Here is a 25629-nt window from a genome sequence, read left to right as displayed (position 1 = left end):
CTGGTGGCTTTCAGCCTCAAATTGCTCCCTCAAGGCATCCGTAATCCTTGCAGCCCCACGCTGGGCCCCTCTAATAGCGCTGCTCTCTGGCTGTTCAAGTTAAGCCTCCAGGTGTTGAACCTCTGAGGCCCATGCCTGAGTGAAGCTTTCACCCTTCCCTTCACAAATATTATGGAGGGTACAGCACGCAGATATAAGCGCGGGGATGGTGGATTCGGCCAAGTCCAGCTTTCCATAAAGAGAGTGCCAGCGACCCTTCAAATGGCCAAAAGCACATCCACAGTCATTTGGCACTGGCTCAGCCTGTAGTTAAACCGTTCCTGGCTGCTGTCCAGGCTCCCTGTGTAGGGTTTCATGAGCCACAGCATTAAAGGGTAAGCGAGGTCTCCAAGGATCACAATGGGCATTTCGACTTCACCTACGGAGATCCTCTGCTCTGTGAAAAAAGTCCCAGCTTGCAGCTTCCTGAACAGGCCAGTGTGCCGAAAGATGCATGCATCATGCACCTTTCTGGGCCAGCCTGCATTAATGTCAATGAAACGCCCATGGTGATCCACAAGCGCCTGGAGAACCATGGAGAAATACCCCTTTTGGTTAACATACTCGGAGTCTAGGTGGTCTGGTGCCAGAATAGGAATATGCACCCCATCTCTCGCCCCTCTGCAGTTAGGGAAACCCATTTGTTCAAAGCCAGCCACAATGTCATGCATGTTACCCGGAGTCACAGTTCTTCTGAGCAGGATGCGATTAATGGCCCTGCAAACTTGCATCAACACAATTCCAACAGTCAACTTTCCCACTCCGACTGGTTAGCTGGAGTTGCCAGCTTCCAGATTGCAATAGCTACCTGCTTCTTCACCATCAGGACAGCTCTCAATCTCGTGTCCTTGCGCCGCAGGGTGAGGGCAAGTTCAGCACACAGTCCCATGAAAGTGGCTTTTCTCATCCAAAAGTTCTGCAGCCACTGCTCATCATCCCAGATTTGCAGAACGATGTGATCCCACCACTCAGTGCTTGTTTCCTGAGCCCAAAAGCAGCATTCCAAGGTGGAGAGCATGTCTGTGAATAAGACAAGCAATTTCGTGTTAAATGCGTTACTTGACTCCATATCGTTGTCGGACTCCTCACTGTCACTTTGGATCTTAAGGAGTAGCTCAAATGCTAAATGTGACATGATGGCGAGACTCGTCAGCATCCTCCTCAGCAGTTCGGGATCCATTCCCACAGACCGAAAGGGAAGACAGAGTGTGCCGCACAGAAACCATTGAAAGATGGCGCCAAATGTGGACAGAAACACGGGGATTGCTGGGATGCGACGTGATGCATCACAGGGCGTTGGGACAGGATCCAAAATGCCCCGCACCCCATGCCCCCTTCCCACAAGCCACAGCGCCAGAATGGGAAGAGGTGCTCTGTGGAATAGCTGTCCATAATGCACCACTTCCAATGCCGCTGCAAGTGCTGCGAATGTGGCCACGCCAGTGCGCTTGCAGCTGTCAGTGTGGACAGACCAGCTTTCCCTGGTGCACTCTCCGAAGGCTGATTTAACCCAAAGCGCTGTACAGCTGCAAGTGTAGCCAAGCCCTCAGTTCTCCAACCTGGGATGCCTTTAACACTGCTTTGCTAATGAACAGCTACTCCTGGCCCACCACACACAGCCTCCAGCATGTAACTTGCTCCCAGCTACACAGTATTGCTGCTAGCTATTCACTCATGAATTACATTGCAGAAGAATACCAGCAGATTCCCAGTCCCAGATTTCCAGAAATATGTATCTTGTACTGCTCAGTACCCTCCTAAACAATACAAGCTCTGAGAAAGTATGTCATTTTATCAAAGAAAAATGGTATGCACAAGGCTTGTTATTGGAAGTGGAGTTCCCCACGCACTTTAATCTAAACACACTGATCGATAAAATCTATCTTTCTGTTGTTAATAAACTTAAGTGATTACAAGTGCTGATACATAAAAGTCAGGACTGATTACAAAAGGAGGGACTTGATGACGCATGTAATGCATTCTCTGCTAAAGTAGAGAATGCATCACAACAAGTCGGTGCTGAGAGCATGTGGAATTGGTCGACGCTATACCTGGCTCATGAGACAGCTCACGGTGTCTGACACCGTCAGGTAGTCCAGAGACATCTACATGGAGCACATCATGTGACACCGTCAGTACCAGGTTGTCAAGGTTCCTTCCCCACTCTGAATGCTAGGGTACAGATGTGGGGACCTGCATGAAAACCTCCTAAGCTTACTTTTACCAGCTTAGGTTAAAACTTCCCCAAGGTACAAACTATTTTACCCTTTGCCCTTGGACTTTCGCTGCCACCACCAAACGTCTAACACCGGTATTATTATTAGGAAAGAGTTTGTTTGGAAACATCTTTCCCCCCCAAAATCCTCCCAAATCTTAACCCCTTTTTTCTGGGGAAGGTTTGATAAAAATCCTCACCAATTTGCATAGGTGACCACAGACCCAAACCCTTGGATCTTAAGAACAATGAAAAAAGCATTCAGTTTTTTAAAAGAAAAATTTTAATAGAAGAAAAAGTAAAAAAGAATCACCTCTGTAAAATCAGGATGGTAAATACCTTACAGAGTAATTAGATTCAAAACATAGAGAATCCCTCTAGGCAAAAGCTTAAGTTACAAAAAGACACAAAAACAGGAATATCCATTCCATTCAGCACAGTTTATTTACTCAGCCATTTAAACAAACAGAATCTAACACATGTCTAGCTAGATTACTTACTAAGTTCTAAGACTCCATTCCTGTTCTGTCCCCGGCAAAAGCATCACCCAGACAGACCCAGACCCTTTGTTTCTCCCCGCCGCCAGCTTTGAAAGTATCTTGTCTCCTCATTGGTCATTGTGGTCAGGTGCCAGCGAGGTTATCCTAACTTCTTAACACTTTACAGGTGAAAGGGTTTTTCCTCTGGCCAGGAAGGATTTTAAAGGTGTTTACCCTTCCTTTTATATTTATGACACAGGTCAAGTAATCAAGAATGCTGGTCAGGGAAATAACCCACTTCCTTCCTTCGCTGATGACCCAAGGGGCACACCACACCCATGTACTTATTCACTACACCAACACTGACTTGGACTCTAAATACATTCTGTGGGTGGCGTACCCGAGATCACTCATCCACTGACGTCTCAAAAACTCCCGCACCCCAATCTGGGTCTATGCTGGTTATCTGCTATGTATATATCTTATGAACCTTGTAACCAACACTAGTAATCCCTCATAACCCAAGCCTGATCACAGATGTACAGTAACTTCCTTCTTAACTTGCATAAATTTGATTTTAAACATTAACTTTAATAAAATCGTTGTCTGTACAGCACATGCTTAGAGTATCTGGAGCTGTGGATGGAACCCCTGGATACTTCTCTTGTTTCATGTGGACAGGATTGCCCTGAGTAAGACACTAAATTGGAATGATGTGGAGTCTTGTATCAAATACTTGACAGAGAAGGGGGTAAAAATTGATGACATTAAGCGCTTTGATCAGTTCAGCAATATCAAGAAATGTATGGAAGGTTCTTACAGTGATGAAAAGCTCAATAATTTCCTAGTAAATTACCAAAAATGGATCAAATATTTTGAGAAGTCCAAAATCATTGAATGTTGCTGTTAAAGTTTGCACAGTTCATCTTTACTGTTCCCTCTCACAATGCAAATGTAGAGCAAGTTTTTTCACTGATGCCAAGCCGGCCCACAAAGGAAAGGAACTGAAGACTGCTGCATTGCTGAAAAGGATCCTGCTTGTACAGTACAACATCAGGCCCACATCTTGCAAAGACTTCCATGGCTCCTTGCTGAGCCATCAGCCACTGCTGGGAAAGATGAGCTCTTCAGAGAAATACGCCTGGGTGGCCTGTCTACAGGAACACCGGACTGATAGTTACTTGGGAGGCTATTACACTTATTTACACATTAGATTAGAGAGTAGCAGCCGTGTTAGTCTGTATCCGCAAAAAGAAAAGGAGGGCTTGTGGCACCTTAGAGACGAACAGATTTATTAGAGCATGAGCTTTGGTGAGCTACAGTTTACTTCATCAGCTGCACGCGATGAAGTGAGCTGTAGCTCACGAAAGCTTATGCTCAAATAAATCTGTTCGTCTCTAAGGTGCCACAAGCCCTCCTTTTCTTTTTACACGTTAGAGATTCCAAGTAGAAACTGTACCCCGCTGCTGCACCCCCTACTGGGGAACTGGAACTATGCTAACCCTAAGCCCCGAGCCCGCGCCAGGATCCCCTCCTGTCACCAGGGCCCGCTCCAGCTTTTCTGCAGAGAAGAAAAATCCGATTGAGCGGCCGCCGAAGACCCGGACCTGCCACCCCTTGCTATTTTTTTTTTTTGAAGCAGAAAAGAATTTTATTTGTATAACACTTACAAAGAATCACCAAAAAGGATAAAGCAAAACTATGCAACAGAACAGAAGCAAACACAAGGTATAACACAGCAGGCAGACGTGTTCACGCTAGCCTGGGCCCAGAGCGGGGTGCTTCCGCCACACTCGTGGTCGCCCCTCGCTATTGGCCGCCCCAGGCACCTCCTTCTGGCGCCCGGAGCCGGCCTTGCCTGTCACTGCCGGCGGGGCTCCACTCGGCCCAGCCCACCCTTGCAGAGCGCCCAGGCAGCCCCGCGATGATTGGGCACCGCTCAGCCCGTGCCCGCCCATGAGCCTACAGTCACGCCACGGCGAGGGCCCCCGCGAGCGTCCCGATTGGTAGGCTGCTGTGCGGGGCGGGGCCTACGGGAGCGAGGCGGGGCCCGCCGAGGGAGCGTGGCCGGGTCTGGGCCGTGCGCGCGGTCTGTAACGGCGCGCGGAGACACTCGCTAGTTTACGGTGCCCGCTCGAGGCTGCGGGATGCAGCCCGTGGTGCTGGTCACCGGCGCCAGCAGGTGAGGAGGGGCCAGGCGGAAGCAGCCTCGTCCATCTGGCGGGGGGCGGGCTCGCTCGCTCGCTCGGGGGTGCCCTATGCAGCCCGCTCACCGGGGGTTGTGTGGGACCCTAGGCCACCCCCCGGGGTCTGGGAGGCAGGAGCTGTTGGGGAGCACTTTTGGCGGCTCCACAGGCGCAGGGGGCTGGGAGCAGCCGGCTCCGCTTCCCTGGCCCCAGCCGTGTCGCTTGGGGGAAGGGATCACCCTGCTCTCACCGGCGGCGGGAAGTGCCGTGCCCCGGCTGGGAGCTGGCGGAGTGGAGCGGGCTGAGGCCAGGTTGTCCCGCTTCCCGCCGCTGCCACTGAGTGTGGGGTCGCTGGGGGAGGAGGTGGAATGGGGGCGGGGGGAACGGTAAGGGGCCGGGTGGAGCGGGGGGGGGGGAACGGTAAGGGGCCGGGTGGAGCGGGGGGGGGGGAACGGTAAGGGGCCGGGTGGAGCGGGGGGGGGGGGAACGGTAAGGGGCAGGGCGGAGGGAGTTGTCCGGGGCCCAGCACCCCCCTAGGGAGGGGCCTGCCCCTTGCAGTGGGCACAGCCTGCTCGGAGGCTGGCCGGGGGCCAGGGCTTGTCGTGGGGGCTTGTGCTGCCTTGTATACAGCACACAGCTGCCTAGGTCACCGTGAAATTTGGGGTGATTTGGTGCCCTAAACTTCCTGGTGCCCTCCGCAGCTGCGTATGCCTAAGTGGTGCGGTGCCAGGCTGACTGGGCTCTTGTCTCCCTGGACCGTTGCAGTGGCATCGGCTCCGCCCTATGCAAGCGGTTACTGCAGGAGGATGCTGGGGTCCGGCTGTGCCTGGCCTGCCGGAGCATGCAGAAGGCTGCTGCCACCAAGGCCATGCTGCTGGCTGCCCACCCTGCCGCCCAGGTTACCTTCGTGCACCTGGATGTCAGCAGCCTGGAGTCTGTCCTGCAGGCAGCCAGCGAGATCCAGTGCAGGTGTGTGGAGCCTGCCCGGGCTCAAGGTGGGTGGGTGCTGTGCCCCTAGCCCTGGCTGAGGAGAGTGAGCAACAGGGACCTCTCTGGTTCAATCCGCTGCATCCAGCAGGTGTGTCTTGCCGGCCCTCAGGCCTGGGAATAAGCCTGTAGCACAGTCAGTTCTTTCACTCTGAGTAGGGGGAAAGGGCTGAGATGTGTCCTCCTTTAGCTCAGCTGGTGGTGGTCAAATGCCATCCTCTAGTGTGTGTAGGGCAAAGAGGGGACTCTTTGCCCAGCTTGCATTTGTTGCAGGCAGCTGTCATAGAATCATAGAAAATTAGGACTGGCAGAGACCTCAGGAGGTCATCTAGTCCAATCGCCTACTTAAAGCAGGACCACCCCCAATCGCCTACTTAAAGCAGGACCACCCCCAACTAAATCAAGGACCAACACCAACTAAGTTCCTGTCAGGCTCTGCAAAGTCCTTGTGCAGCCAGTGGTTTGGGCACCATGCTTCACAAAATGTGGAAATTCAATGTGTACACAGCATAGGAATGTTACAAGCCCCCCTTCTGTTGTGCCCCGTATTCCTCTCTCCCCCCACCCCCCAACTACCAGTCTTACCTCTTCAGCTACTGCAGTGACCTCTTTCACCTACCACAGTCCAAAAGTATACCACTGAGCCTGACCTGCTAAAGCGTTTCCTTGAAACCAGGAGCACTGGATAGCTCCAGACAGGAAGTGATCTGTTTGCCACTTGCCTTAATGTTGCTGGCCACAATGTCCTGTCTTGAACAGGAGAGTCGCAGAACTTAATGATACAAGTTACAGATTTTACAATTGCATTTGAGCGTAACACTCCCCACTGTTGCTTCCACTAGCTCTCCTGGAATAGGAGAGCCACAGGTGTGTTGAGCACCCTGCCATCTAGATCTGGTCTGAGAGGGTTAGACAACACAACAAAAATGCATCCGCCTCAGGAACCTTGTATGTACTAAGGCTCCTGGTATTGCTTCCAACCTCCCAAAAAGAGCTGAACTGGTGGTGGCAACAATAGGAAATCTGATTCTTCCACTGCAGGTCAGGTCACTTCTGGGTTTGTTTCAGGGGTGGTGAAGTTTTGTTTATACACTGCTTTGAGATCTTTAGTTGGAAAGTAGTAACTGCAGAGTTACTCTGGTGATATCTGTGTTATAAAAATCCCAGTCCAAGAAGATATTAGCCTATGGAAGTTAGGTGCCTAAATTCCTTTGAATTAACCTAATCTTATTTTCTCTTGAAAATCCTGGATAGCTAACTGAAATTTGAGGCATACAGAAGTTTGGAAAATGGATTACTTGTGGGCATCAGTTATATTTTAAGAACTCTAGATTTGACCCGCAACACTCCAGATTTTGTGGGATTTTTACATTCAGAGTGAATTTTACAGTTCAGATCCCTATAATGGACTCAATCAAGAACTCTCAGAATCTGGGAAACTTATTCTGGATCCCAGCTCTGGATCATGTCTAGTTTTATTTTGCAAAATGACATTATCATGATTAGCTTAATATTCTTTGAACTTCAAAATAAAGAAATGACTTGTCTCTGAGCTTCTGTCTCCATTGTGGGCTAGCATTAGCTGTGGTGGTTTTTGTTTTTGTTTTTTATTTTTTATGAGATGCTCTAGTAATAGCCATAACCAACCATACTGTTTGTTTCCTTTGTGTAGGTTCCAGCGCTTGGACTGTCTCTTTCTGAATGCTGGGACCATGCCAAATACCCATGTTAGCTTCAAAGCACTGATCTCTGGTCTCTTCTCTGGGTACAGAATACTATCCTTAAGTAACAGTCAGATACTTTTCTCTTCCTGGTTTTGTCCTTGGATGAGTGAGGGGAGATACAAAATGGGTGATGGCATGAATGAATGTTCCAGTGATTCACTGAGATTTTGGATGGCTGATAATGTGAGGGATGGTTAACGAAACACTGAATGAGTGGGTGGTTTAGCTAAAAGGTGAACAGATCTTCTTTCTGTTATAGTCATTACTTAGGAAGTCATAAATGTGCATGGTAGTCTACAAAAGCCTTCTGCTCAGAAGAGTTTGCAGTCCAGGTAAAGCAGAAAGGCTTACCAAACTGGATTCAATGGATTATAACAGGGGTTCTCAAACTGGGGGTCATGATCCCGCAGGGAGTTGTGAGGTTATTACATGGTCACCAAAAAGCTTGTTATGAGAACCCCTGGTCTAGAGAAGGTACTTGAAAGAATAGGGGAAACAGTATGTTTAAGACAGTGGGGAAGGTGTGGGAAGACTGAGAAGGAGGGAGAAACATGTATTGAGGTAGAGAATGGTATTAAAGGTATAGCAGGCAGAAGTAAGGGGCTTCTGAGGTTTGGGCCTCTCGTGAAGGAGGGGAGTGAGGTGATGGTGAGCAACTTCTCTGTTTAAAGAGACCAGCATGATCTTGCTTGGCAGATGAAAATGAAGAGCTGAGACTGCTGTGGAGGCATGCTGGGAATGCCATAGTTAAGGTATCAGAGTAGCAGCTGTGTTAGTCTGTATTCACAAAAAGAGAAGGAGTACTTGTGGCACCTTAGAGACTAACCAATTTATTTGAGCATAAGCTTTCGTGAGCTACAGCTCACTTCATCAGATGCATTCAGTGGACATAAGGTAGTATCGGGTCTCTGCCTCTGATAGGAACTTAACATCTGTGTTTAACAGCTTGGGAACAGGAGAAGAGAAACTGGATGTGGGATGTGAGCCAAGGCTGGGGATGGTTTGAATAGTTTGAGAAATGAGCAAATGGATCTAGGCCTTGTCCAAACATGGAAAACTTTAACTCTACTGGTATGGCTGGAGGGGTACAGCTCACATCACACCATCGGTCACTGGTATACAAGTGCTTATACTGGTACAGTTGATCCTTGTATGGGAAGGGGAAGTAAGCTATACTGGTATAAGGCATTTTTTTTACCAGTACAACCATCTCAGTAAAAAAAAAATCATACCCTTAATGTAGGCTGGTGTATGCACAGGTCTTGTAACAGCATAAAAGTGTGGAGATAAAACTGGTGCTGTAGGTGGAGACTATGGATTTGATAGCTGGAATGAGGAATTAATTCCACCAGACAAGTCAGATGTGTTAATGGCCTACTGGGCATGAAGGGGGCTGTGGGTGGGGAGGCAAAAATATTAATAGAGAAAAATGGGTCACCATGCAGCCCGTAGGTGTGCACAGGAGGCTGGGAGAGAGCCGGAGATCAGCAACAACATTGCAGGGGCATCAAGTTCTTCTCAAATAGCAATGAATTATGGTTTGTTGTATCCCTCTGAAGTAGGGAAATAGGTCATCCCCCTCACCTCCATATATAGGAAAGCTGAGTCATGGAAGTTAAGTGAGTGAAAATTCAGTGACTGACAGAGCCAGGAACTCCTAACTCTTATTTGCTTTAACCTCTAGACTGCTTTTCCTCTGAGTTACAGCCCATGTTACAGGCTCCCATTTAGTTTGTGAGCAGCAAACTGGAAATCAGTTTTGTGTTTTGTTTTAAAAAAAAACTGTTTTCTGTTGTAATAACAAATCTCTAAAATCAAATCTCAGTAAAAATTGGAGCTGGCTGAAGTCTTTCAAAGTTTAGTTGAAAGACTTTTAAACAATTTTTTTGTTTTTAAAAATACAAAGTAAACAAAACACCCTGACACTGGGATCTTTGCTTTTCAAAATGTATGCTGTTAAATATTTAAGATTATCAGAATTTTTCCTTTTTTAAAAAGTGATTTTGAAAAAACAGACTATTTTGAACCTTCAGAATGGAAAACTCCTTGCAGAACCAAATTCAGAAGTAATTTTCAATCTGTTGTAGAGCTGGTCAAAATACTAAAAATGATAAGAATTGTTCAATAAAATTATCACCTGAAGAAGCTATAGCTCTGTCTAAAATTTCCTCTCTCCTCTCCTTGTATTCCAGGAAAGCAGTCCATATGCTGAGCACAGCAGAGGGGCTGTTAACTCAAGAAGACTTCATCACTGCAGATGGCCTGCAGGCTGTGTTTGAAACCAACCTCTTTGGGCACTTTATACTGGTAAAACTGCTACTGACAGTCAGGCCCCGATTCTGCGTCAGTGTGCAGTTTTGGGTAGAGCAGGAATTAAATGGGTCGGTTCACCTCTCTTCCAATGTTCCTGTACACTGACCCAGTCTGGAGTGTATCTGAGTAATGTGCAGTGGTCCAGGCATAGGGCAGGAGGCCGCACCATCCCCTGTACATACCCTGGCCTGGTCAGCTATCTCCTAGTGGCTGAATGACAGCCAGGTTTGGGATTTCCCAATGTGCAGGCAACATTTCTTACTGAAAGAGTTAGAATCACTTCAGGGTTACTCTGCACAGCTAGCAGACATGTTGGCTCCTAAGAGAAACAAAGGCCTGGTTCTCCCTACTTTGCAGCCTGTCTCCTGTGCAAAGTGAATGCAAACAGGCTATAAAATGCTACCAACCAGGATCTGGGTCTGAGGTATACCAGTGACATGATTCTCTGCTTACTTGTTTCTTTTGCGGTCAGTTAACCCAAACCCCTGCCCTCTAGACTAGCGTAACTGAAGTGGGAATTATTTTCAAATATCCTGGGATAACTGCTGAAATGGATAATCACTCTCTTATCTCCTTAGATTCGGCAGCTTAAGCCTCTGCTATGTTGCCTTGAAAAGCCCTCCCTGCTCATCTGGACATCTTCCAGCAATGCCAGGAAGTCTGCTTTCACTCTCACTGACTACCAGCACAGCAAAGGCAAAGAGTCTTACAGTTCCTCCAAATATGCCATTGACCTAGCTAGTGTGGCTCTGAACAAGCACTTTAACAAGCAGGTGAGGCTGTTTACCCTATGGTACGATGCGGAAAGCTGTTGCACTTGAGCATGTTGGTCTGAGAAATGTTGATAAGGTGGCATGCTCGTCAGTGGCAGTAGTATGTTGATGCATAGAAGTACCACGTAGCAGTGTTCAATTGTGTAATAGATTGCTTCATGGATGTGAAGGAGCTTAGCTAGGGTGAGTTTCAAGTAAGTATGATTGGTAGGATGTGGTAGGGAATGTTTGGTATAGAAGTTGCAGTTTTAAACCTCACAGAATTGAGCTCTTACCTTCAGAATATTTGGAAGCTGTAGCCTTGGCTTTGGGACAGACATTATCTCTCTTTGCTGGCTGCATTGTATTGATATTTAATAAACCTTCCACTCTGTGGACTCATCCACATGGTGACTGGCCTGATCTGTCACATGAATTAAGCAGTCCATCTAGTCTAGCAACCTGTCTAAGACTGGCTAAGAAACATTTTAGAGGAAGGTGCAAGAAACTCATATGGGACAACTATAGAATAACTTGCCTGTAAGGGAAACTTCTGCCAACTGATGTGCCTTTTGCTCAGAGGTAGGAGTTGATAGGGCAAGTATTTTTAGAAGGGCCATCTGATATGACTGGATGGCCTGTAAAATCTGTGGCATCGCAGCAGATACAGGCATGGGAGCTGTTGACTATCCCACACTAGAATCTTGGACAAGAGGCAGGGCCTTCCCTGTCATGGGCCTGTGACTGGAATTAATGCTGCTTTCCCTTGTTCTGTGCCAGTCCATAAGTGGCAGCCTTCTTTCTGGAAAGAGTTGCCATCCCTTACTGCTGTTTAACTGCTATTTGGTGGGAGAGGGCTTACCTATATGTTGAGGATGAGGAATGTATGTTTCTCTACACATCTCTGCTCAATGCTGCACAGGGACATCTGCTGACTTTGCATTGTGAGGCCTTTTGGAAGGTGTGAGACACCTTGTAATACTTTTTCTGGTGTGTTCTTTCCAAGCAGATATGCAGCATTTAGTGTTGGCTTGTATCCTCTCTTCCTGCTTCTGCAGGGGCTGTATTCCAGTGTAGTTTGTCCAGGTCTTGTGATGACTAACCTGACTTATGGAATTCTGCCATCTTTCTTCTGGAAGCTGCTTATGCCCATCATGTGGATAGTGAGTAATCCATCTGAAAGTGTGGGTTTATTTCCAACTCTTTGGGCTGGGATGGTCTTGGGCATTTCACTCCTAGGGGTATACACAGTGCCCTGTCTGCCTTATCACCAAGCCGGTTATACAGTGTCCTTTGCTCAGAGTGTGAATGGAAATGTAGCAGATTGCTTCACGTTGGGTTGGGAAGTAGCCTTTTGCCAAAGTGACTCTTCGGCCCTTAGGACCAGCAGGGTCAGTTTGGAAGATGGAGTTTCGGCAAATAGATGCCTAGATAGCTTGGGGCTCCTTATCTGCAGAGGCTTGGAGAGGGCTGGTGAACAGCCAGCCATTTTTTCCCCCATTCATATATTTGTAAATGGGTGCAAAGCCAGGGCTACCAGTTATGTGGTGCCCCATGGTTATGTGACTCGTGGTGGGATACTGCTGTGTGCCATGTGCTGCAACAGCCAGAGAAGAAGCTGTATCTTGATACAGTGGTCCTTTGCCATGCATGTTGTAACAGAATGGCAAGGGTCTCCTGCTGTTTCACTCTGTTAGGTGTTGAAATTCTTAGGGCACTGTAGGTGAATTATGTTCCACCTTGATAGCAGGCAGGTAGAGGTAGCCCTCTGGGGAATCAAGAGCTAGCATCTGGGACAGGCATAGGCTAGATGAGAAAGGAACCTTTATACAGCCACGCCTGGAAAGGAGGCTTAGGCTGAGTTTCAGGGACCTCCGTGAATTTCCCTTCAGTTAATTTAACCCAAAGCACAAGAGTAGGATCATGCTCTGCAGCGAGTGAGACTTTCTGGAGCTGGGACTCTACCACCAATCACCTTTTATGGCCCAAGATCAATATTGCTGCTGAGAGATGGTAGTGGGGGACCCTAGATGGGGAAGCTGATTTTAACCATGGCCTTTGATCTCTGGTTGCTCAGCCTCATGCCTTAGGCTCATTTCCCAGAGGCACTGAGCACTTACCACTCCAATAGCCCCCATCAGAATTATTGGTGCTCAGCACCTGTGGGAATTAAGCAGAAACTGGGCAACTAAAAGCAGATGGACCCCAAATCTGAGACTGTTCTTGATCACCTGAACCATAGTTAATAACTAGGCTGGTATTTTCAAAGCACTAAGCATTGGCATATGGTAAACTTCCCACTCCAGTAGGAACAGAGCTAGGTAATCCATGCCTCTGAACGGCTCACACTCAATTAATGTTCCTACACATGGAAAATGATTCCTAAGAGAATACAAACTTCAGCAGTGAAGTCACCAGCTTTTAAGTGTGTTTTGTTTCTCCCTGGCACCTCTGGTGGAAAGTGGCCTCTTCAACATGCTTCACTTTCTTTCACCTCCCTTTACTCTCCCCACCCCTACACCTTTCCTTTACTATCTCATCCTGTGCCTGTTCTCTTCGTCTGCAGCCCTCAGTTTTCCAGCCTTGCTAATATTCCACACACTATCTACAGACAGCCAGACTTCCTATGTCCATCAGCCAGGCACCTTTCCATCTGTCTTACGAGCAGCTGCCTGTATTTGGCCTTAGCACTGCTGCCACAAACTACTACCTGCTTGCTGTTGGGACCTGCCTGTGCCAGCCCCAAATAAGTCTGCTCTCTCTGCTGGCTGCCACCTCCTAGAATCGTAGAATATCAGGGTTGGAAGGGACCACAGGAGGACATCTAGTCCAACCCCCTGCTCAAAGCAGGACCAATCCCCAACAAAATCATCCCAGCCAGGGCTTTGTCAAGCCGGGCCTTAAAAACCTCTAAGGAAGGAGATTCCACCACCTCCCTAGGTAACACATTCCAGTGCCTCGCCTCCCTCCTAGTGAAAAAGGTTTTCCTAATATCCAACCTAAGCCTCCCCCATTGCAACTTGAGACCATTGCTTCTTGTTCTGTCAATCACTTTTCACTCACTGAATCACTTTTCATTGGATGACAAGGTGTCATAAATTGTACTCCACCCACAGCTTGGGAGCCAGCTCAGAAAGGAGGTGGCTGGAAGAAAGGTATATCGGGGGGGGGGGGGGCGGGGGCTTAGCTGGTCCCCTGCATGCCTGCCGCCCACCTGCCCCCAGCAGCATGGAGAGACTTGTTGGCCGTCTGGATGGTTGTAGTAAATTTGCAGTGGCCCTGGGCTGAAGGGAGTCACCTGGTCATCTAGCTAGAGGCAGGTGGCCCTTACTCAAGGGGTGGGGGAGCTGTTGGCTAGGCCACAAGCAGCAGAGGACCTTGTGCCTTAACACGACTGCTGACCTCCAGGGAGCTCAGTCTTGATTCCTTGCTCCAAGGCATAGGTGTTAGTAAGTTTTATGTCTCGTTTCTTCTTCTCTTTCAGATCCGCTTTTTCACCAAGTCTTACACACTAACTCCATACAATGGAGCAGAAGCTCAGGTATGTAACATGGCTTGCACCTCAAATCACTACTTGTCTGCAGTGTGCAACTCCTCCTAGCCCCCAGGTGTCTGGTACTGGCTGTGAATGCGTCCTCTGCCAGATGAATATATACAAAGCAGTGTTTCTCTCCTCTTGCCCTGTACATCTGAATCACTTTCCACAGTAAGTGCTAAGACACTGAGCTGGTATTTGAGGTTCTTCAAACAAATGTTTTTTCACCCTCTTCTTCCTCACCTATTCAGAGAGACCCTGTGGTCTCTAGATCTCACAGTGATGGTCCCTTCTGCCCTTACCCAAGCCAGGACCTGTATCCCTTCTGGCCTTACAGGTCAGAGCAAATGGTTGTAACACAAGTCATCGAACTGAACCCAGTAACTCCTACCTCAAGCAGAAACCACAAATGGCTTGTGTTGAACCGTGGCATATCTCGCTAAAGACATGGTAAGTGTAACTACTGTCTATTAGGAGCATGGACTGTGGTGTTCCCAGTACCACAGGGAGCACAGCAGCCAGCTGCCTCTCTGGAGCTTAAGTGGAATATCTCATTGAGGAAACTGGGCAGTTTGGCATCCTCTTCCCTCTTCATGTTGTCAAGCTGTTTTGTTCTAAACTGCATGGCTGTCCAAACAAGCTGGACTGCCTGCCCACACAACTATGCTATTGTCTTTAAAGGTATGGCTCTTCAAACAAAAGCCAGAGTCACTGGATGCACTAATGAAATATCACAGCTGTACTTCACCAATGGGGAAGAACTATGTGGAGTCCCAAAAGGTAAATATAGCAATGACTCTGAAGTCCAATTTACTCTTGAGGCAATTCTGCACCAAGAAAACAAAAATCCTGTGCACAATAGTTTAGTTTAAAATTTCTGCAAACTTTATTGGTCAAATAGATGAGAAGGCTCCAGCATGGCAGGGGGGACACAGGTCTCTGGCTGTGCGGAGTGAGATCACCCTGTAGCTCCATCCCCCCCAGGGCACAGATTTGGTGATGAGGTTACACCTGACCGACACAGCACAAGGGCCAGGACTGCCCCAGAAACATCCTGGGGGGCCTGCCCTCTGTCAGGCATGTGGGCAGGCAGGTTCAGCCTGGCAGGATTCAGGTGTGGGGTGAGGGTTCTGTGTGGGACAGTCTGGGTGCGGGCAGCTCAGTGTGGGGGATCTGGATGCACAGGGAGGGGCTCATTCCGGGTGCAGAAGCAATGGGCTCAGCAGGGGAGGGGTCTGAGCTTGGGGTGGGGAGTCGAGGAGCTGGGTGGAGCAGCGTTCGGGGGTGGGCTAGTCGGAGAGGTCCAGGTGCAGTGGGTATGGGGCTTACTGGGGTTCAAGGGGGGGCTCAGCAGGGGTGGTCTGGGTACAGGGGTGGGGGTTTGGATTTAGGGGTGGTGGTGGGGCTGGGCAGGGACTCCAGATGCAGGGAGTGAGGCCAGGTGTGTGTGTGTCTGGGTCTGGGCCCAAATGCAGGGGGTTGGGCCGGGGGGAGGGAGAAGAGCTTCCTGCAGCTGTGGGAGATTTCTGGGAGTGGATCTGACCTTGCCCTGGCCACAGCCACTCCTGCAGGGGAAGAAGTCCTGTAATCCCCCAGCCTAGTTGGGAGTAGCAGGAAAGCTATCATAAACCTACAGCTAAGGGTAGCATAAAATCCCTCGTGGGTAGCTGTACTGAATTTTTACCTATAAGGGATAAGAAGCTCAAATAACCTACTTGGCACCTGACCAAAAGGGCCAATGAGAAAAGAAGATACTTTCAAATCTGGGGGGTGAGGAGGGTTTGTTTGTGCTCTTTGTTCTCTCTCTGGATGGGGAGAGGGACCAGACAGGAGAGAAAAATCTCCTAAAAACCTACCAGAAATGAGCATCTAAGATTACAAAAATTGTAAGTAAGGCAAGGGAATGTGTGAATTTTCCCTATGCAAAGTGAGTTTTGTTCCTGGGTGGTGGTTTGTGTGTTTGTTGTTTTGTTTTTGTAACTTTGAAGCTGAGCCTAGAGGAGAGTTCTCTGTGTTTTTAAATATTTTCATCACCTGTAAAAACACCTTCCACCCTGATTTTTACAGAGGTGCTTCTTTTACTTTTTTTCTTAAGTTCTTCTTTTTAAGAATCTGATTTTGATTTTAGTGCCTTAAAGATAAAGGCTCTTGTCTGTGCTTGTATTAAAGGCAATTGGCTGGTATATTCTCAAGCCTCCCCAGGAAAGGGGTGAAAGGGCTTGGGGGGGTGATATTTTGGGGAAATAGGGACTCCAAGTGGTCCTTTTCCTGAATTTTTGTCTAAATCACGTGGTGGTGGTGGTGGTAGCAATATTGTCCAAGGACAAGGAAAGAATTTGTGCCTTGGGGAAGTTTTTAACCTAAGCTGATAAAAATAAGCTTAGGGGTCTTTCATGCAGGTCCTCACATCTGTACCCCAGAGTTCAGAGTGGGGAGGGAACCCTGACACGAGCCCAACACGTTTTTAGGAGCCACCAGCTGGCATATCTCCAGAACTCCCCTCCTCCCCCACCACTGCAGTGATTTACCTCTCTGCTGGCTGGTCTGGGTGCCCTAAACAATGTGGCCACGCTGCTGGGAAATGGTGCATAACCACTCTCTCAGCTTCCCTGTCAGAAAGTTCCTTTTCTGCAGAGAAGCAAAGAAATCTGCGGGAGGACATTACATTCTGCACAGGTGCAGAATTCCCCCATGAGTACAAATTGTAAGAGCTGGACTGTTATGTATTGGCTCAAAACACTTACCTAAGGACCTGATTCTTCCATCCTTACTGCTATTTATGCTCTACTGCACAGTGCCTAACCTAGCCTGCCAGTCTCTGTATCTCACTGTATGAATGCACTGCCTCTGGACTAACAGCTGAGTGCCTAGGTAGGTGGCCTTCTGAGTAGGCATTATAAGACAGTGTCCCCAGCCCTTCTGTGTTAAGACCAGAATCACCAACACAAGGCTTGATGCAACTTCTTGTAACGAGGATGTAGAAGCCTAATGGACTAGTAGGGGGATTGGCTTGAACTTAATTGGATCACAGGAGTTCAAACAAAACCAGCCTGAGACCCAGCCCTTCCCATTCCCTTCAGAGCCAATGAGAGGTATGAGCAGACGTACAAGATTTCTGCTGCTGCAAGGTGGAGAAAGGATCTCCTCCCACTGCTGCCCACCAGGACATGTGTAGTTCAGTGAGGTGGGGGAGTATTCTTCCTTTTGTAGCCTTATCCTTGGAAAGCTCTGACAAGCCCCCTTCTGTTCCAGTGGTCCTCAAAATGCAGGCTCTGTGCTGACTGTACAGTTTTACTCTGACTTTGTAGCAAGCACACAAGATAATACAACTATTGCGGTCATAACAGTGTGCTAGAAATGGTATAGTTATGACAGTCTCTGCACCAGAGAGCTTACAAAGCAAACTGGTGGTGAGGGGAAGGGCTGTTATACCCCAGCTAAGTGACTGTGCTTATGAGTATTTACTTTGTTCTATCTGATTTTAATTATACACTTGTTCTAATTCTGGGTGGGCAACTGGAGTTGAGTGCAGGAGGCCAGGCAGGGCTGAAATGGAGAGGGAGTGCAATCGGCAGGCATGGGGTGCTTGGCAGCTGAAGGGCTGCAGTCACAGCAGAGCCAGAACCTGCAGCCAATTACACTAAAGCAAGGGAGAATTCCCTCTGCAGAGTCAGAATGAAGTAAAAGATGTTAGGCTGTGATGACTCTAGCTGAAAGGCCTAGATTTCACCCCCAGCTGTGATTAATGCTGGCAGTCTTGAGAAGGAGCCTCAAGGCAGGGGCTTCAGTAGTGTACACCATGCAAGTTCCTCCTGGCTTGTGCTGCTGTTTCCTCACTGCAGAGGCTACAGTTTACACTTGTGTCCTTGGCAGCTTGTGCTAATGCTGGGGGAGCGTTCCTTCTCCTCAAAGGCAGTGATTCCACATCCTATCCCACATGAAGCAGCTTTCTTTTATTTGGGGCTGTTGCTCATCTGTGGGAAATGCTAGCCCTCTGTCATTTGGGGCTACAATCCTAACCTCCAGCTCCCTGGGCACATGCCATAAGTGGCTGAGTGGGTACCTTTCAGGAGGAGACTGAGCCTGTCCTTGGCTTTGCCTATCTCTGGCAACATCCAGAGGTTCTTTGTCGGTCCTCACTGCAGCCCCCTTGGTCTAATATTACTGCTCTGGTTTTCTTGCAGATGGATGTGGAAGAAGAAACTACTGAAATATTTTATCAAAAGCTGTTGGAACTGGAGAAGCATGTCCTAACAAGATTGAATGCTCCCTTTAGCTCTAAGTAACAAGATCCAGACAAGGCCTCCAAGGACAAATCTTTCTGGCACTAGTGACATTGGAGTTCCTTCTAAGTGGGTATTATGTGTTTGCAGCAGAGGCCTTCTTGGAGACCTGTGGCTTTGTAGCACCTCTCATCCTTCGCTCAGTCTGGGAAGGAGTGATTTCCTAGAATGGGAGATATGAGAGGGATTGAATAGTTATTTAGTCTCTTGGAGTCCAGTACGAGATTGCTCTCTCCACTAACACTTTCTAGTAACTTGCCTAAACCAGGCCTCCATTTCTGTACGTCATGGTCTTCACAATAAACTGCAGGTTCCAAGAACTACTGAGAAAAAGTATGAATGGGTTGAGAGCTCAGTGTGAGCACAAGGTGAAAATAGGTGGAAGGGCTGGTCTTGCACAGAAGGCTCCTCAGTTGCCAGGCTTCCTGGATAGCCACATATGCCTGTTAAGGTCAGACTCTTCAAAAACTGATCAACATGTCTACATGGACACTTAGTGTGCATGCTAGAGTACTGCAGATTGACACCCCAGCTTGCAGCACACTATGGCCATGCTGCTCGCTAGAAGCCATGTGTGTGCTTTTCTCTTTCAAGCATGAGTAGATCAAAGTGCCTGATGGAATTTTTAGTGCTCACCAGCAGGATCCACACTATCACTTAATGTGATAGGCTGCAGCTTGATGGAGAGAGGTGACCATGCTCTGCTTCTGCCTAAAGTACAAAGTGCTCTTTACACAAAGAAAGGAGCAGTACTGCTTTCACCCTTGGGTTGTAGCATCTTGTATTGAGGCACAGAGTTGGTGCAGACCTCAGACATAACTGCTTCAGCCTTTGGGAAGGCACTTTTGGTACCTGTTGGTAAACTGTTAGAATCCTGTGAGAGCATCAACAAGGGTGATCCAGTTGATATACTATATGGGGACTTTTGGAAAGCCTTTGACAAGGTCCCTCATTAAAGGTTCTTAAGCAGACATGTGATAAGAGGGAAGGCCTTCTCATGGGTCAGTAACTGGTGAGAAGATGGGAAATGAAGGGTAGGAAAGAAATCAATAGGAGTCATAAATTATCTGGGAAAGGGGGTGAATAATGAGTTGGTAAACTTTTGCTGCTGACCTAAAATAACTCCAGATAGTGAAGTCCAAAGCTGAGTGTGAAGACTTAAAGGGATTTTACAAATCTGGGTGCCAAAATGGCAGATGAAGTTGTTGAATGCAAAGTAATCCTGATTGGGAAACACAGACTGAGAGAACCATAGTCCATTCTGCATTTGTGACCCTTCTCCCAGCCAGTGAATGAGAACCTGGACAAGATAGCATCCTACATGAACATCAGAACAAAAGAGCAATGGCCCAGATTTGTTTTAGGGCCTCTGAGTAATAACCAAGCCATTGAAGAGCAGTCTCCTTGGTTGTTTGGTAAGGTGCCTTTGACCTTTCTGATAAATGGCGTCAGCAGCTTTTCATCCCCCGATGTGGCTTAATGGACAGTGCACTGGACAGCCTTAGGAGATCTGGGTTCATTGCTGGCTCTGTCACTGGCCTGCATCATACCCTCTGCAAATAGGGATGATGCTACCAACATCCTTTATAAAGCACTCTGATCTCTTAATGGAGCATTAAATAAGAAGCAGATCTCGCTATTACCACAGGAACCAGGGACATCTCCATGGCCCTAGAGTGCCAAGGGTCCAGGTGAGCAGAGGCAGTTAGATACTCGGACTCCTCCCACCACAGCCTTCTAAATTTTTCACAAAAAATGGAGGATTAGACTCGGGCTGCTTTGTGGCTGGATGGTCCATGTTCACTAGGTTTTTTTGAGAAATGGCAGCAGGTTCTCCTTTCGAAGTCAGCAGCCTGCACTAGGGCAGTGTTTGCAGTCACCACCTACCATGTACCCAGACCTTTTCCATCAGGCTTCACCAGCCAGTAAAGATACTAGCTGTGAAGTAAAGTATTTTCAACATTCTACTTCCCCAGACACCAACACTGGTCAAAGCTCAACCCAAGATGACCTAGCATGTGTTTCTCTGAACAGTAACACAAAACTTTTTCCCAGCAGAAAGGCGTGAGCACCAAGCACAGTCAGCCTGAATCAAGCTAGCTTACTGCTACCCAGAACAATTCTACCTGAGACTTTCCGGTGTGGTGAGGGTAGCAAAGACCCTGATTTTGGTATCCCCCACAGCCATGGTGCAAGATTTACAAAATCAGTGTGATGAATGTGTGGTGAGCAAATGCTGTATGTCCTAGAGTGTGATTTATGTTCTGAACTTCTGAGTTACTGCTCACCTGGCAGAGGGGAGCAGACAGCTCAATGCTTTCCTCACTGAAGTGAGCTGTAGCTCACGAAAGCTTATGCTCAAATAAATTGGTTAGTCTCTAAGGTGCCACAAGTACTCCTTTTCTTTTTGCGAATACAGACTAACACGGCTGTTACTCTGAAACACAATCACAAGGTCACTGATTGTAAGCCACTGAGATGGAATAGGTCTAGTTATCCAAGCAATGGAACAACTACCATATTCTACAAGATGGCCTGACTCAGGGTGATTGGGGAAAACCAACCTGCTGCAGAAGGAAGAACTCACTCCTGGACCCTGTGACAGACACCATGAGCAATCTGGTAATTGAACCAGGTACATAGAGGGAGAGTGGGAAGATGTAAAGAAACAACTGATCACCTAGGAGAGGAGAGAGTGTTTCTGGGAGACAAAACTGAGACCAGGTAGGGTCCCAGAAGCTCCTTGGCTCCCTAAAAGAAGATAAGCTGGTTCTGTTCTGCTCCTATAATAATAATAATATATAAAAAAGGACCATTTAACTTACCTTGTAGTGAGCTGTAAGATTAGATGAGACTAAAGTGGCACGTTGGCTTTTTAGTGTGAAACTCTGCTCTCTGATGCTTTGTTCAGTTGTCAAACATGGATTGTTTCAGGATGGCTGCTGGTCAAACTCACTGGACACTGAAGGGAGGAAACACAGGTGCCCAAACCTAGTAGGAGCTGTAGGGTGAGAAATGATTGGTACCTGGGACACTCTAGCTCTCTTCCCTAAATGCCAAAGTCAGAAGGGACTATTGTGCTCATCTAGTCTCACCTCCTGTATGACACGGACCAGAGAATTTCCCTACACTAATTCTAGTTTGAACTAGAGCAGATCTTTAGGAAAAACATCCAATCCTGATTGAAAAATTGTTAGTGATGGCAAATCCACCACAACCCTTGGTAAATTGGTTAATTACTCTCACTGTCAAAAAATTGCAACTTATTTCCAGTCTGAATTTGTCTAGCTTCAGCTTCACCTGTTTGATTGTGTTAGACCTTTGTCTGCTAGACTGAAGAGCTCATTATTAAATAGTTGTTTCCCATGCGGGTATGTCAAGGGGTGATACAGCACAGGCTAGACAGTCTGAGCTCCTTGAGTCTAACAATCTATTAATCATTCTTGTGGCTCTTCTGTGAACCTTTTCTCAGTTTATCAACCTCCTTGAATTGTTTGGCTGAAGTTCCTCTGTAAATCAGGATGACCAGTGAGAGTGAAGCTGGGGAGGAGGGCAATAGATAAGGAAGAAAGATAGTTGCACAGTATCATCAACCCATGCATGCTTCTTGCTCTGTCAGAGAAAACCTATTCTTCTTCGAGTGATTGCTTATATCTATTCCCATTAGGTGTGCGACAACCAACACCAGCAGTCATGCCAATACCACAGACTCTGCAAAAGGACCAGTATCTCAGCCGTCAATGCACTGATCTGTCTATGGGCCCTTTGATGCCTGGGATGTGTGCACCAGCCAAAGACCTCTTGACTTTGCCCATACTAGGCTCACCTGGTGCCCAAGAAGCAGCACCCCCAGCATTGTCCAGAAACACAGAAGGCTCCACTCTTTGTAGACCAGTGCCAAGGCCCCTTCCTAGGAGGAAGCCTCCTCTGATCGCCTCCCTGCCAACATCACTTTAGCTCCGATCACCGGCACTGGGAGGGTTGGCACTGCCATGGTCTCCCCGCTCCTCTGCCTCTTCCTCTTCAGGATAGTGTTCTAAGCACTGACAGGATTGTTGGCATTAGACACTATTCCCATGGCCTCGGGAGCTACAGCTGCTCTGGTGGCACAGAACAATTGGCCCATGGGTTCCGGTGGGTTGAACCCATGCAGTGGCCATTCTGGTACCCATGGGAGCCCTGGGCCAGTGCACCAGCTTGCAGCATTCCTACTCAGTCTGGTTGGAGAGTGGGGCACCACCAGCAATATGCTGAGAGACTCCGGAACTGACTATCGGTACCATTGCGGGAGCTGTCCTCAGTACCGACTCCAGTGTGCAACCTGGTACTGAAATCGATACCGACTAGCATGCTCAGGTCTTCCAGATAGAGGAGGCACTTGAAGAAGGGATAGTTTTTCTTGCCTCTTCATGGAGGATAAGTTGCTCTGCCACTGCATGAGGCATTTATGAAGCCTATCAATATCCTGTGGCAGATACCACCCTCCCTCCCACCCACAGCCAAGAGAATGTAGCGGAAATACTTTGTGCTGGCTCAAGGCTGTGAATTTTTATTTTCTCACCCTCCACCTGGATCTCTCGTGGTGGCTGCCACTAAGAGGTACTGGCAGGGCCAGACAGGTCATGCACCAAGGGCAAAAGAACAAAAAAGTTAGACCTACTCGGCAGGAAAGCATATTTAACTGGAGGACTCCAATTTTGCAGAGCGACCCAGCAAATGTGGGAGTTGAACAGATATAGAGACAGCAGGAGTTTTCAGCTCTGGTGGATGAGGGCAAGATGGTTGCCAGAACCCCCCTGCAAGTGGCCCTGGATGTAGCTGATTCTGTGGCCAGATTGATGGTCACAGCTGTCACCCTGAGAAGGAGCTCTTGGTTGCAATCATCTGGGTTCCCGCAGGAGGTTCAGCAGACCCTACAGAACTTGGTCTTTGAAGGCCCCTCACTCTTTTCAGAGCAAACTGACATTAGGCTTCACCGCCTTAAAGATTCTAGGGCAGGGATGGGCAAACTTTTTGGCCCGAGGGCCACATCCAGGAATAAAAATTGTATGATGGGCCATGAATGTTCACAAAATTGGGGTTGGGGTGTGGGAGGGGTGAAGGCTCTGGCTGGGACTGAGGAGTTTGGGATGAAGGAGGGTGCTCCAGGCTGGGAGTGAGGGGTTTGCAGGGTGGGAGGGGGATCAGGGCTGAGGCAAGAGATTGGGGTGCAGGGGGAGGCTCAAGGGAGGAGATGGGTAGGCGCTTAGCTCAAGCGACTCCCAGAAGCAGTGGCATGTCCCTTCTCCAGCTCTACACCGAGGTGTGGCCAGGCAGCTCTGCATGCTGCCCCATCTGCAGGCACCGCCCCTGCAGCTCCCATTGGCCACAGTTCCCAGCTAATGGGAGCTTTGGGGGCAGCGCTTGGGGCAGGGGCAGTATCCTGGTTGCCCCTATGCGTAGGAGCTGGAGGAGGGCCATGTTGCTGCTCCTGGGAGCCACCTGGAGCTGCCCCTGAACCTGCTCCCCAGCTAGAGCGCCGGAGTGGGGCAAGCCCTAGACCCTGCTCCCCAGTGGGAGTTTGAGGGCTGGATTAAAGCGGCTGGCAGGCCCGATTTGGCCCACAGGCTGTAGTTTGCCCATTCGTGTTCTAGGGTCACACTAAACTCTCTAGGGCTGCATAATCTGTTTCAGCCTAGAAGACCATATAGGCCCCAGCTGTTTGGGGGCTATTACCCCTAACAGCCTAGACATGATCATAGGAGGAGAAGAAATAGGGGGTTTGGGCGCAGGCCACATCCACCCTCCTCTGCAACAGGGCGTTCCTAATCGGGCTCACACCATTCAGGCAACTCAAGACGCTTGTTTTGATGGGATGCTTGAGGATGGCATACCATTCCCTATTTTCTCCAACAGCCTTTCTCACTTTCTCAAGGCCTGGGAACAAATTACTTACAACCACTGGATTTTAAATACAGTCGAGTCAGGGTATATCCTCCAGTTTATCCCCCCCCCCTTCCCTGTCCCTCTTCAGGGATCCTCACGAGCTTCTGCTGGAGCAAGAAGTGCAGTCCCTTCTCTGGATGGGAGATGTGGAAAAGTTTCCACTACAGCTAAGAGGAAAGGGGTTACTTCCTGATTCCCCAAAGCCAAGGGAGGTTTCAAACCAATCCTAGATGTGCCCTGGCTCAATCGTTACCTCAAAAAGCTAAAGTTCCGCATTGTCTCTTCAGCATCCATCATTCCATCGCTGGAACCAGGGGATTGGTATACTGCCCTCTACTTGAAAAACACATATTTTCATATCTTGATATTCCAGGGCCACAGATGATTCCTCAGATTTGGGGTGAGCCAGAAGCATTACCAGTTCATTGCCCTGCCATTTGGCCTTTCAGCCTCCCTTTGAGTTTTCACCAAACATATGGGAGTGGTAGCGGTGTTTCTGAGGAAAAGAATTCACTTGTTCCTGAATCTGGATGACTGGCTCATCAAAGGCCGGTCTCTGGCGCAAGTGGAGTCTGACGTCCTCATACAATCAACCTTCTTGGGTCTGGGTCTTCTGATAAATGTACAGAAGTTGACCCTAACACCTGTTCAAAGAACAGAGTTCATCGCTATAGTTCTCGACTGAACGTTGGCAAAGGCCCATCTCCCGGAGGAACGCTTTCAGTCAATCTTGTTGTTAATAGGCTTCCTTCGGTCGCAACCAGTCACAACTGTCAGACTGTGCTGGGGGTGGGGGAGCTCAGGCTAGCCCCAAAGTGTCCTGTTTTTCCTTTGGGAAATATGGTCACCCTACTGATGGGCCACAGCCCAGAGTCCATCATGGATATCTTCCTGCTAACGTGGTCGTCCCATCTGTTTTATGTCTTTCCACCCATCCCGCTGATTCACAAGGTGCTGACAAAGATCAGGCAGGGCCAGGCCCGAGTCATCCTTATAGCTCTAGCATGGCCCAGACAGCACTGGTACAACACACTCATTCAACTGTCAGTGGAGACCCTGGTCAGACTCCTGCTTCACCCAGACCTGATGTCCCAGGACTACAGGTGTCGGCTCCTTGCATCTGAAAACATGGAATCTTCATATCTAAACCCTGATGAGTGAGCGTGTTCTGAGCAGATCTGTAAAATCCTC

At 48.4% G+C, this 25629-nt stretch overlaps 1 protein-coding gene across 1 annotated transcript; it reads left to right on the top strand.

Annotated features, from left to right (window-relative positions):
* The first annotated feature begins 4767 nt into the window (after nt 1-4767).
* HSD17B7 (hydroxysteroid 17-beta dehydrogenase 7) lies at nt 4768-20895 on the top strand. The gene is made up of 9 exons (XM_084636396.1): nt 4768-4915; nt 5685-5888; nt 7579-7671; nt 9823-9937; nt 10522-10716; nt 11754-11858; nt 14180-14236; nt 14912-15010; nt 18415-20895. Exons 1-9 carry the CDS (start codon nt 4881-4883, stop codon nt 18514-18516), a joined length of 1005 nt encoding a protein of 334 aa, XP_084492522.1. The 5' UTR covers nt 4768-4880; the 3' UTR covers nt 18517-20895.
* The last annotated feature ends 4734 nt before the right edge of the window (nt 20896-25629 follow it).

This window comes from Lepidochelys olivacea (genome assembly GCF_965140295.1).
Source record: "Lepidochelys olivacea isolate rLepOli2 genome assembly, chromosome: 8".
Taxonomy (NCBI): domain Eukaryota; kingdom Metazoa; phylum Chordata; order Testudines; family Cheloniidae; genus Lepidochelys; species Lepidochelys olivacea.
The sequence above is the reverse complement of the archived record's forward strand: the minus strand, read 5'-3'. Positions and strand labels throughout refer to the sequence as shown.

Coding starts and splice junctions, on each gene's coding strand:
- HSD17B7 (XM_084636396.1), top strand. CDS start 4,881: ATGCAGCCCGTGGTGCTGGTCACCGGCGCCAGCAG. Junction 7,672..9,822: donor ATCTCTGGTCTCTTCTCTGG/GTACAGAATACT, acceptor CTTGTATTCCAG/GAAAGCAGTCCATATGCTGA. Junction 14,237..14,911: donor ACAATGGAGCAGAAGCTCAG/GTATGTAACATG, acceptor TTGTCTTTAAAG/GTATGGCTCTTCAAACAAAA.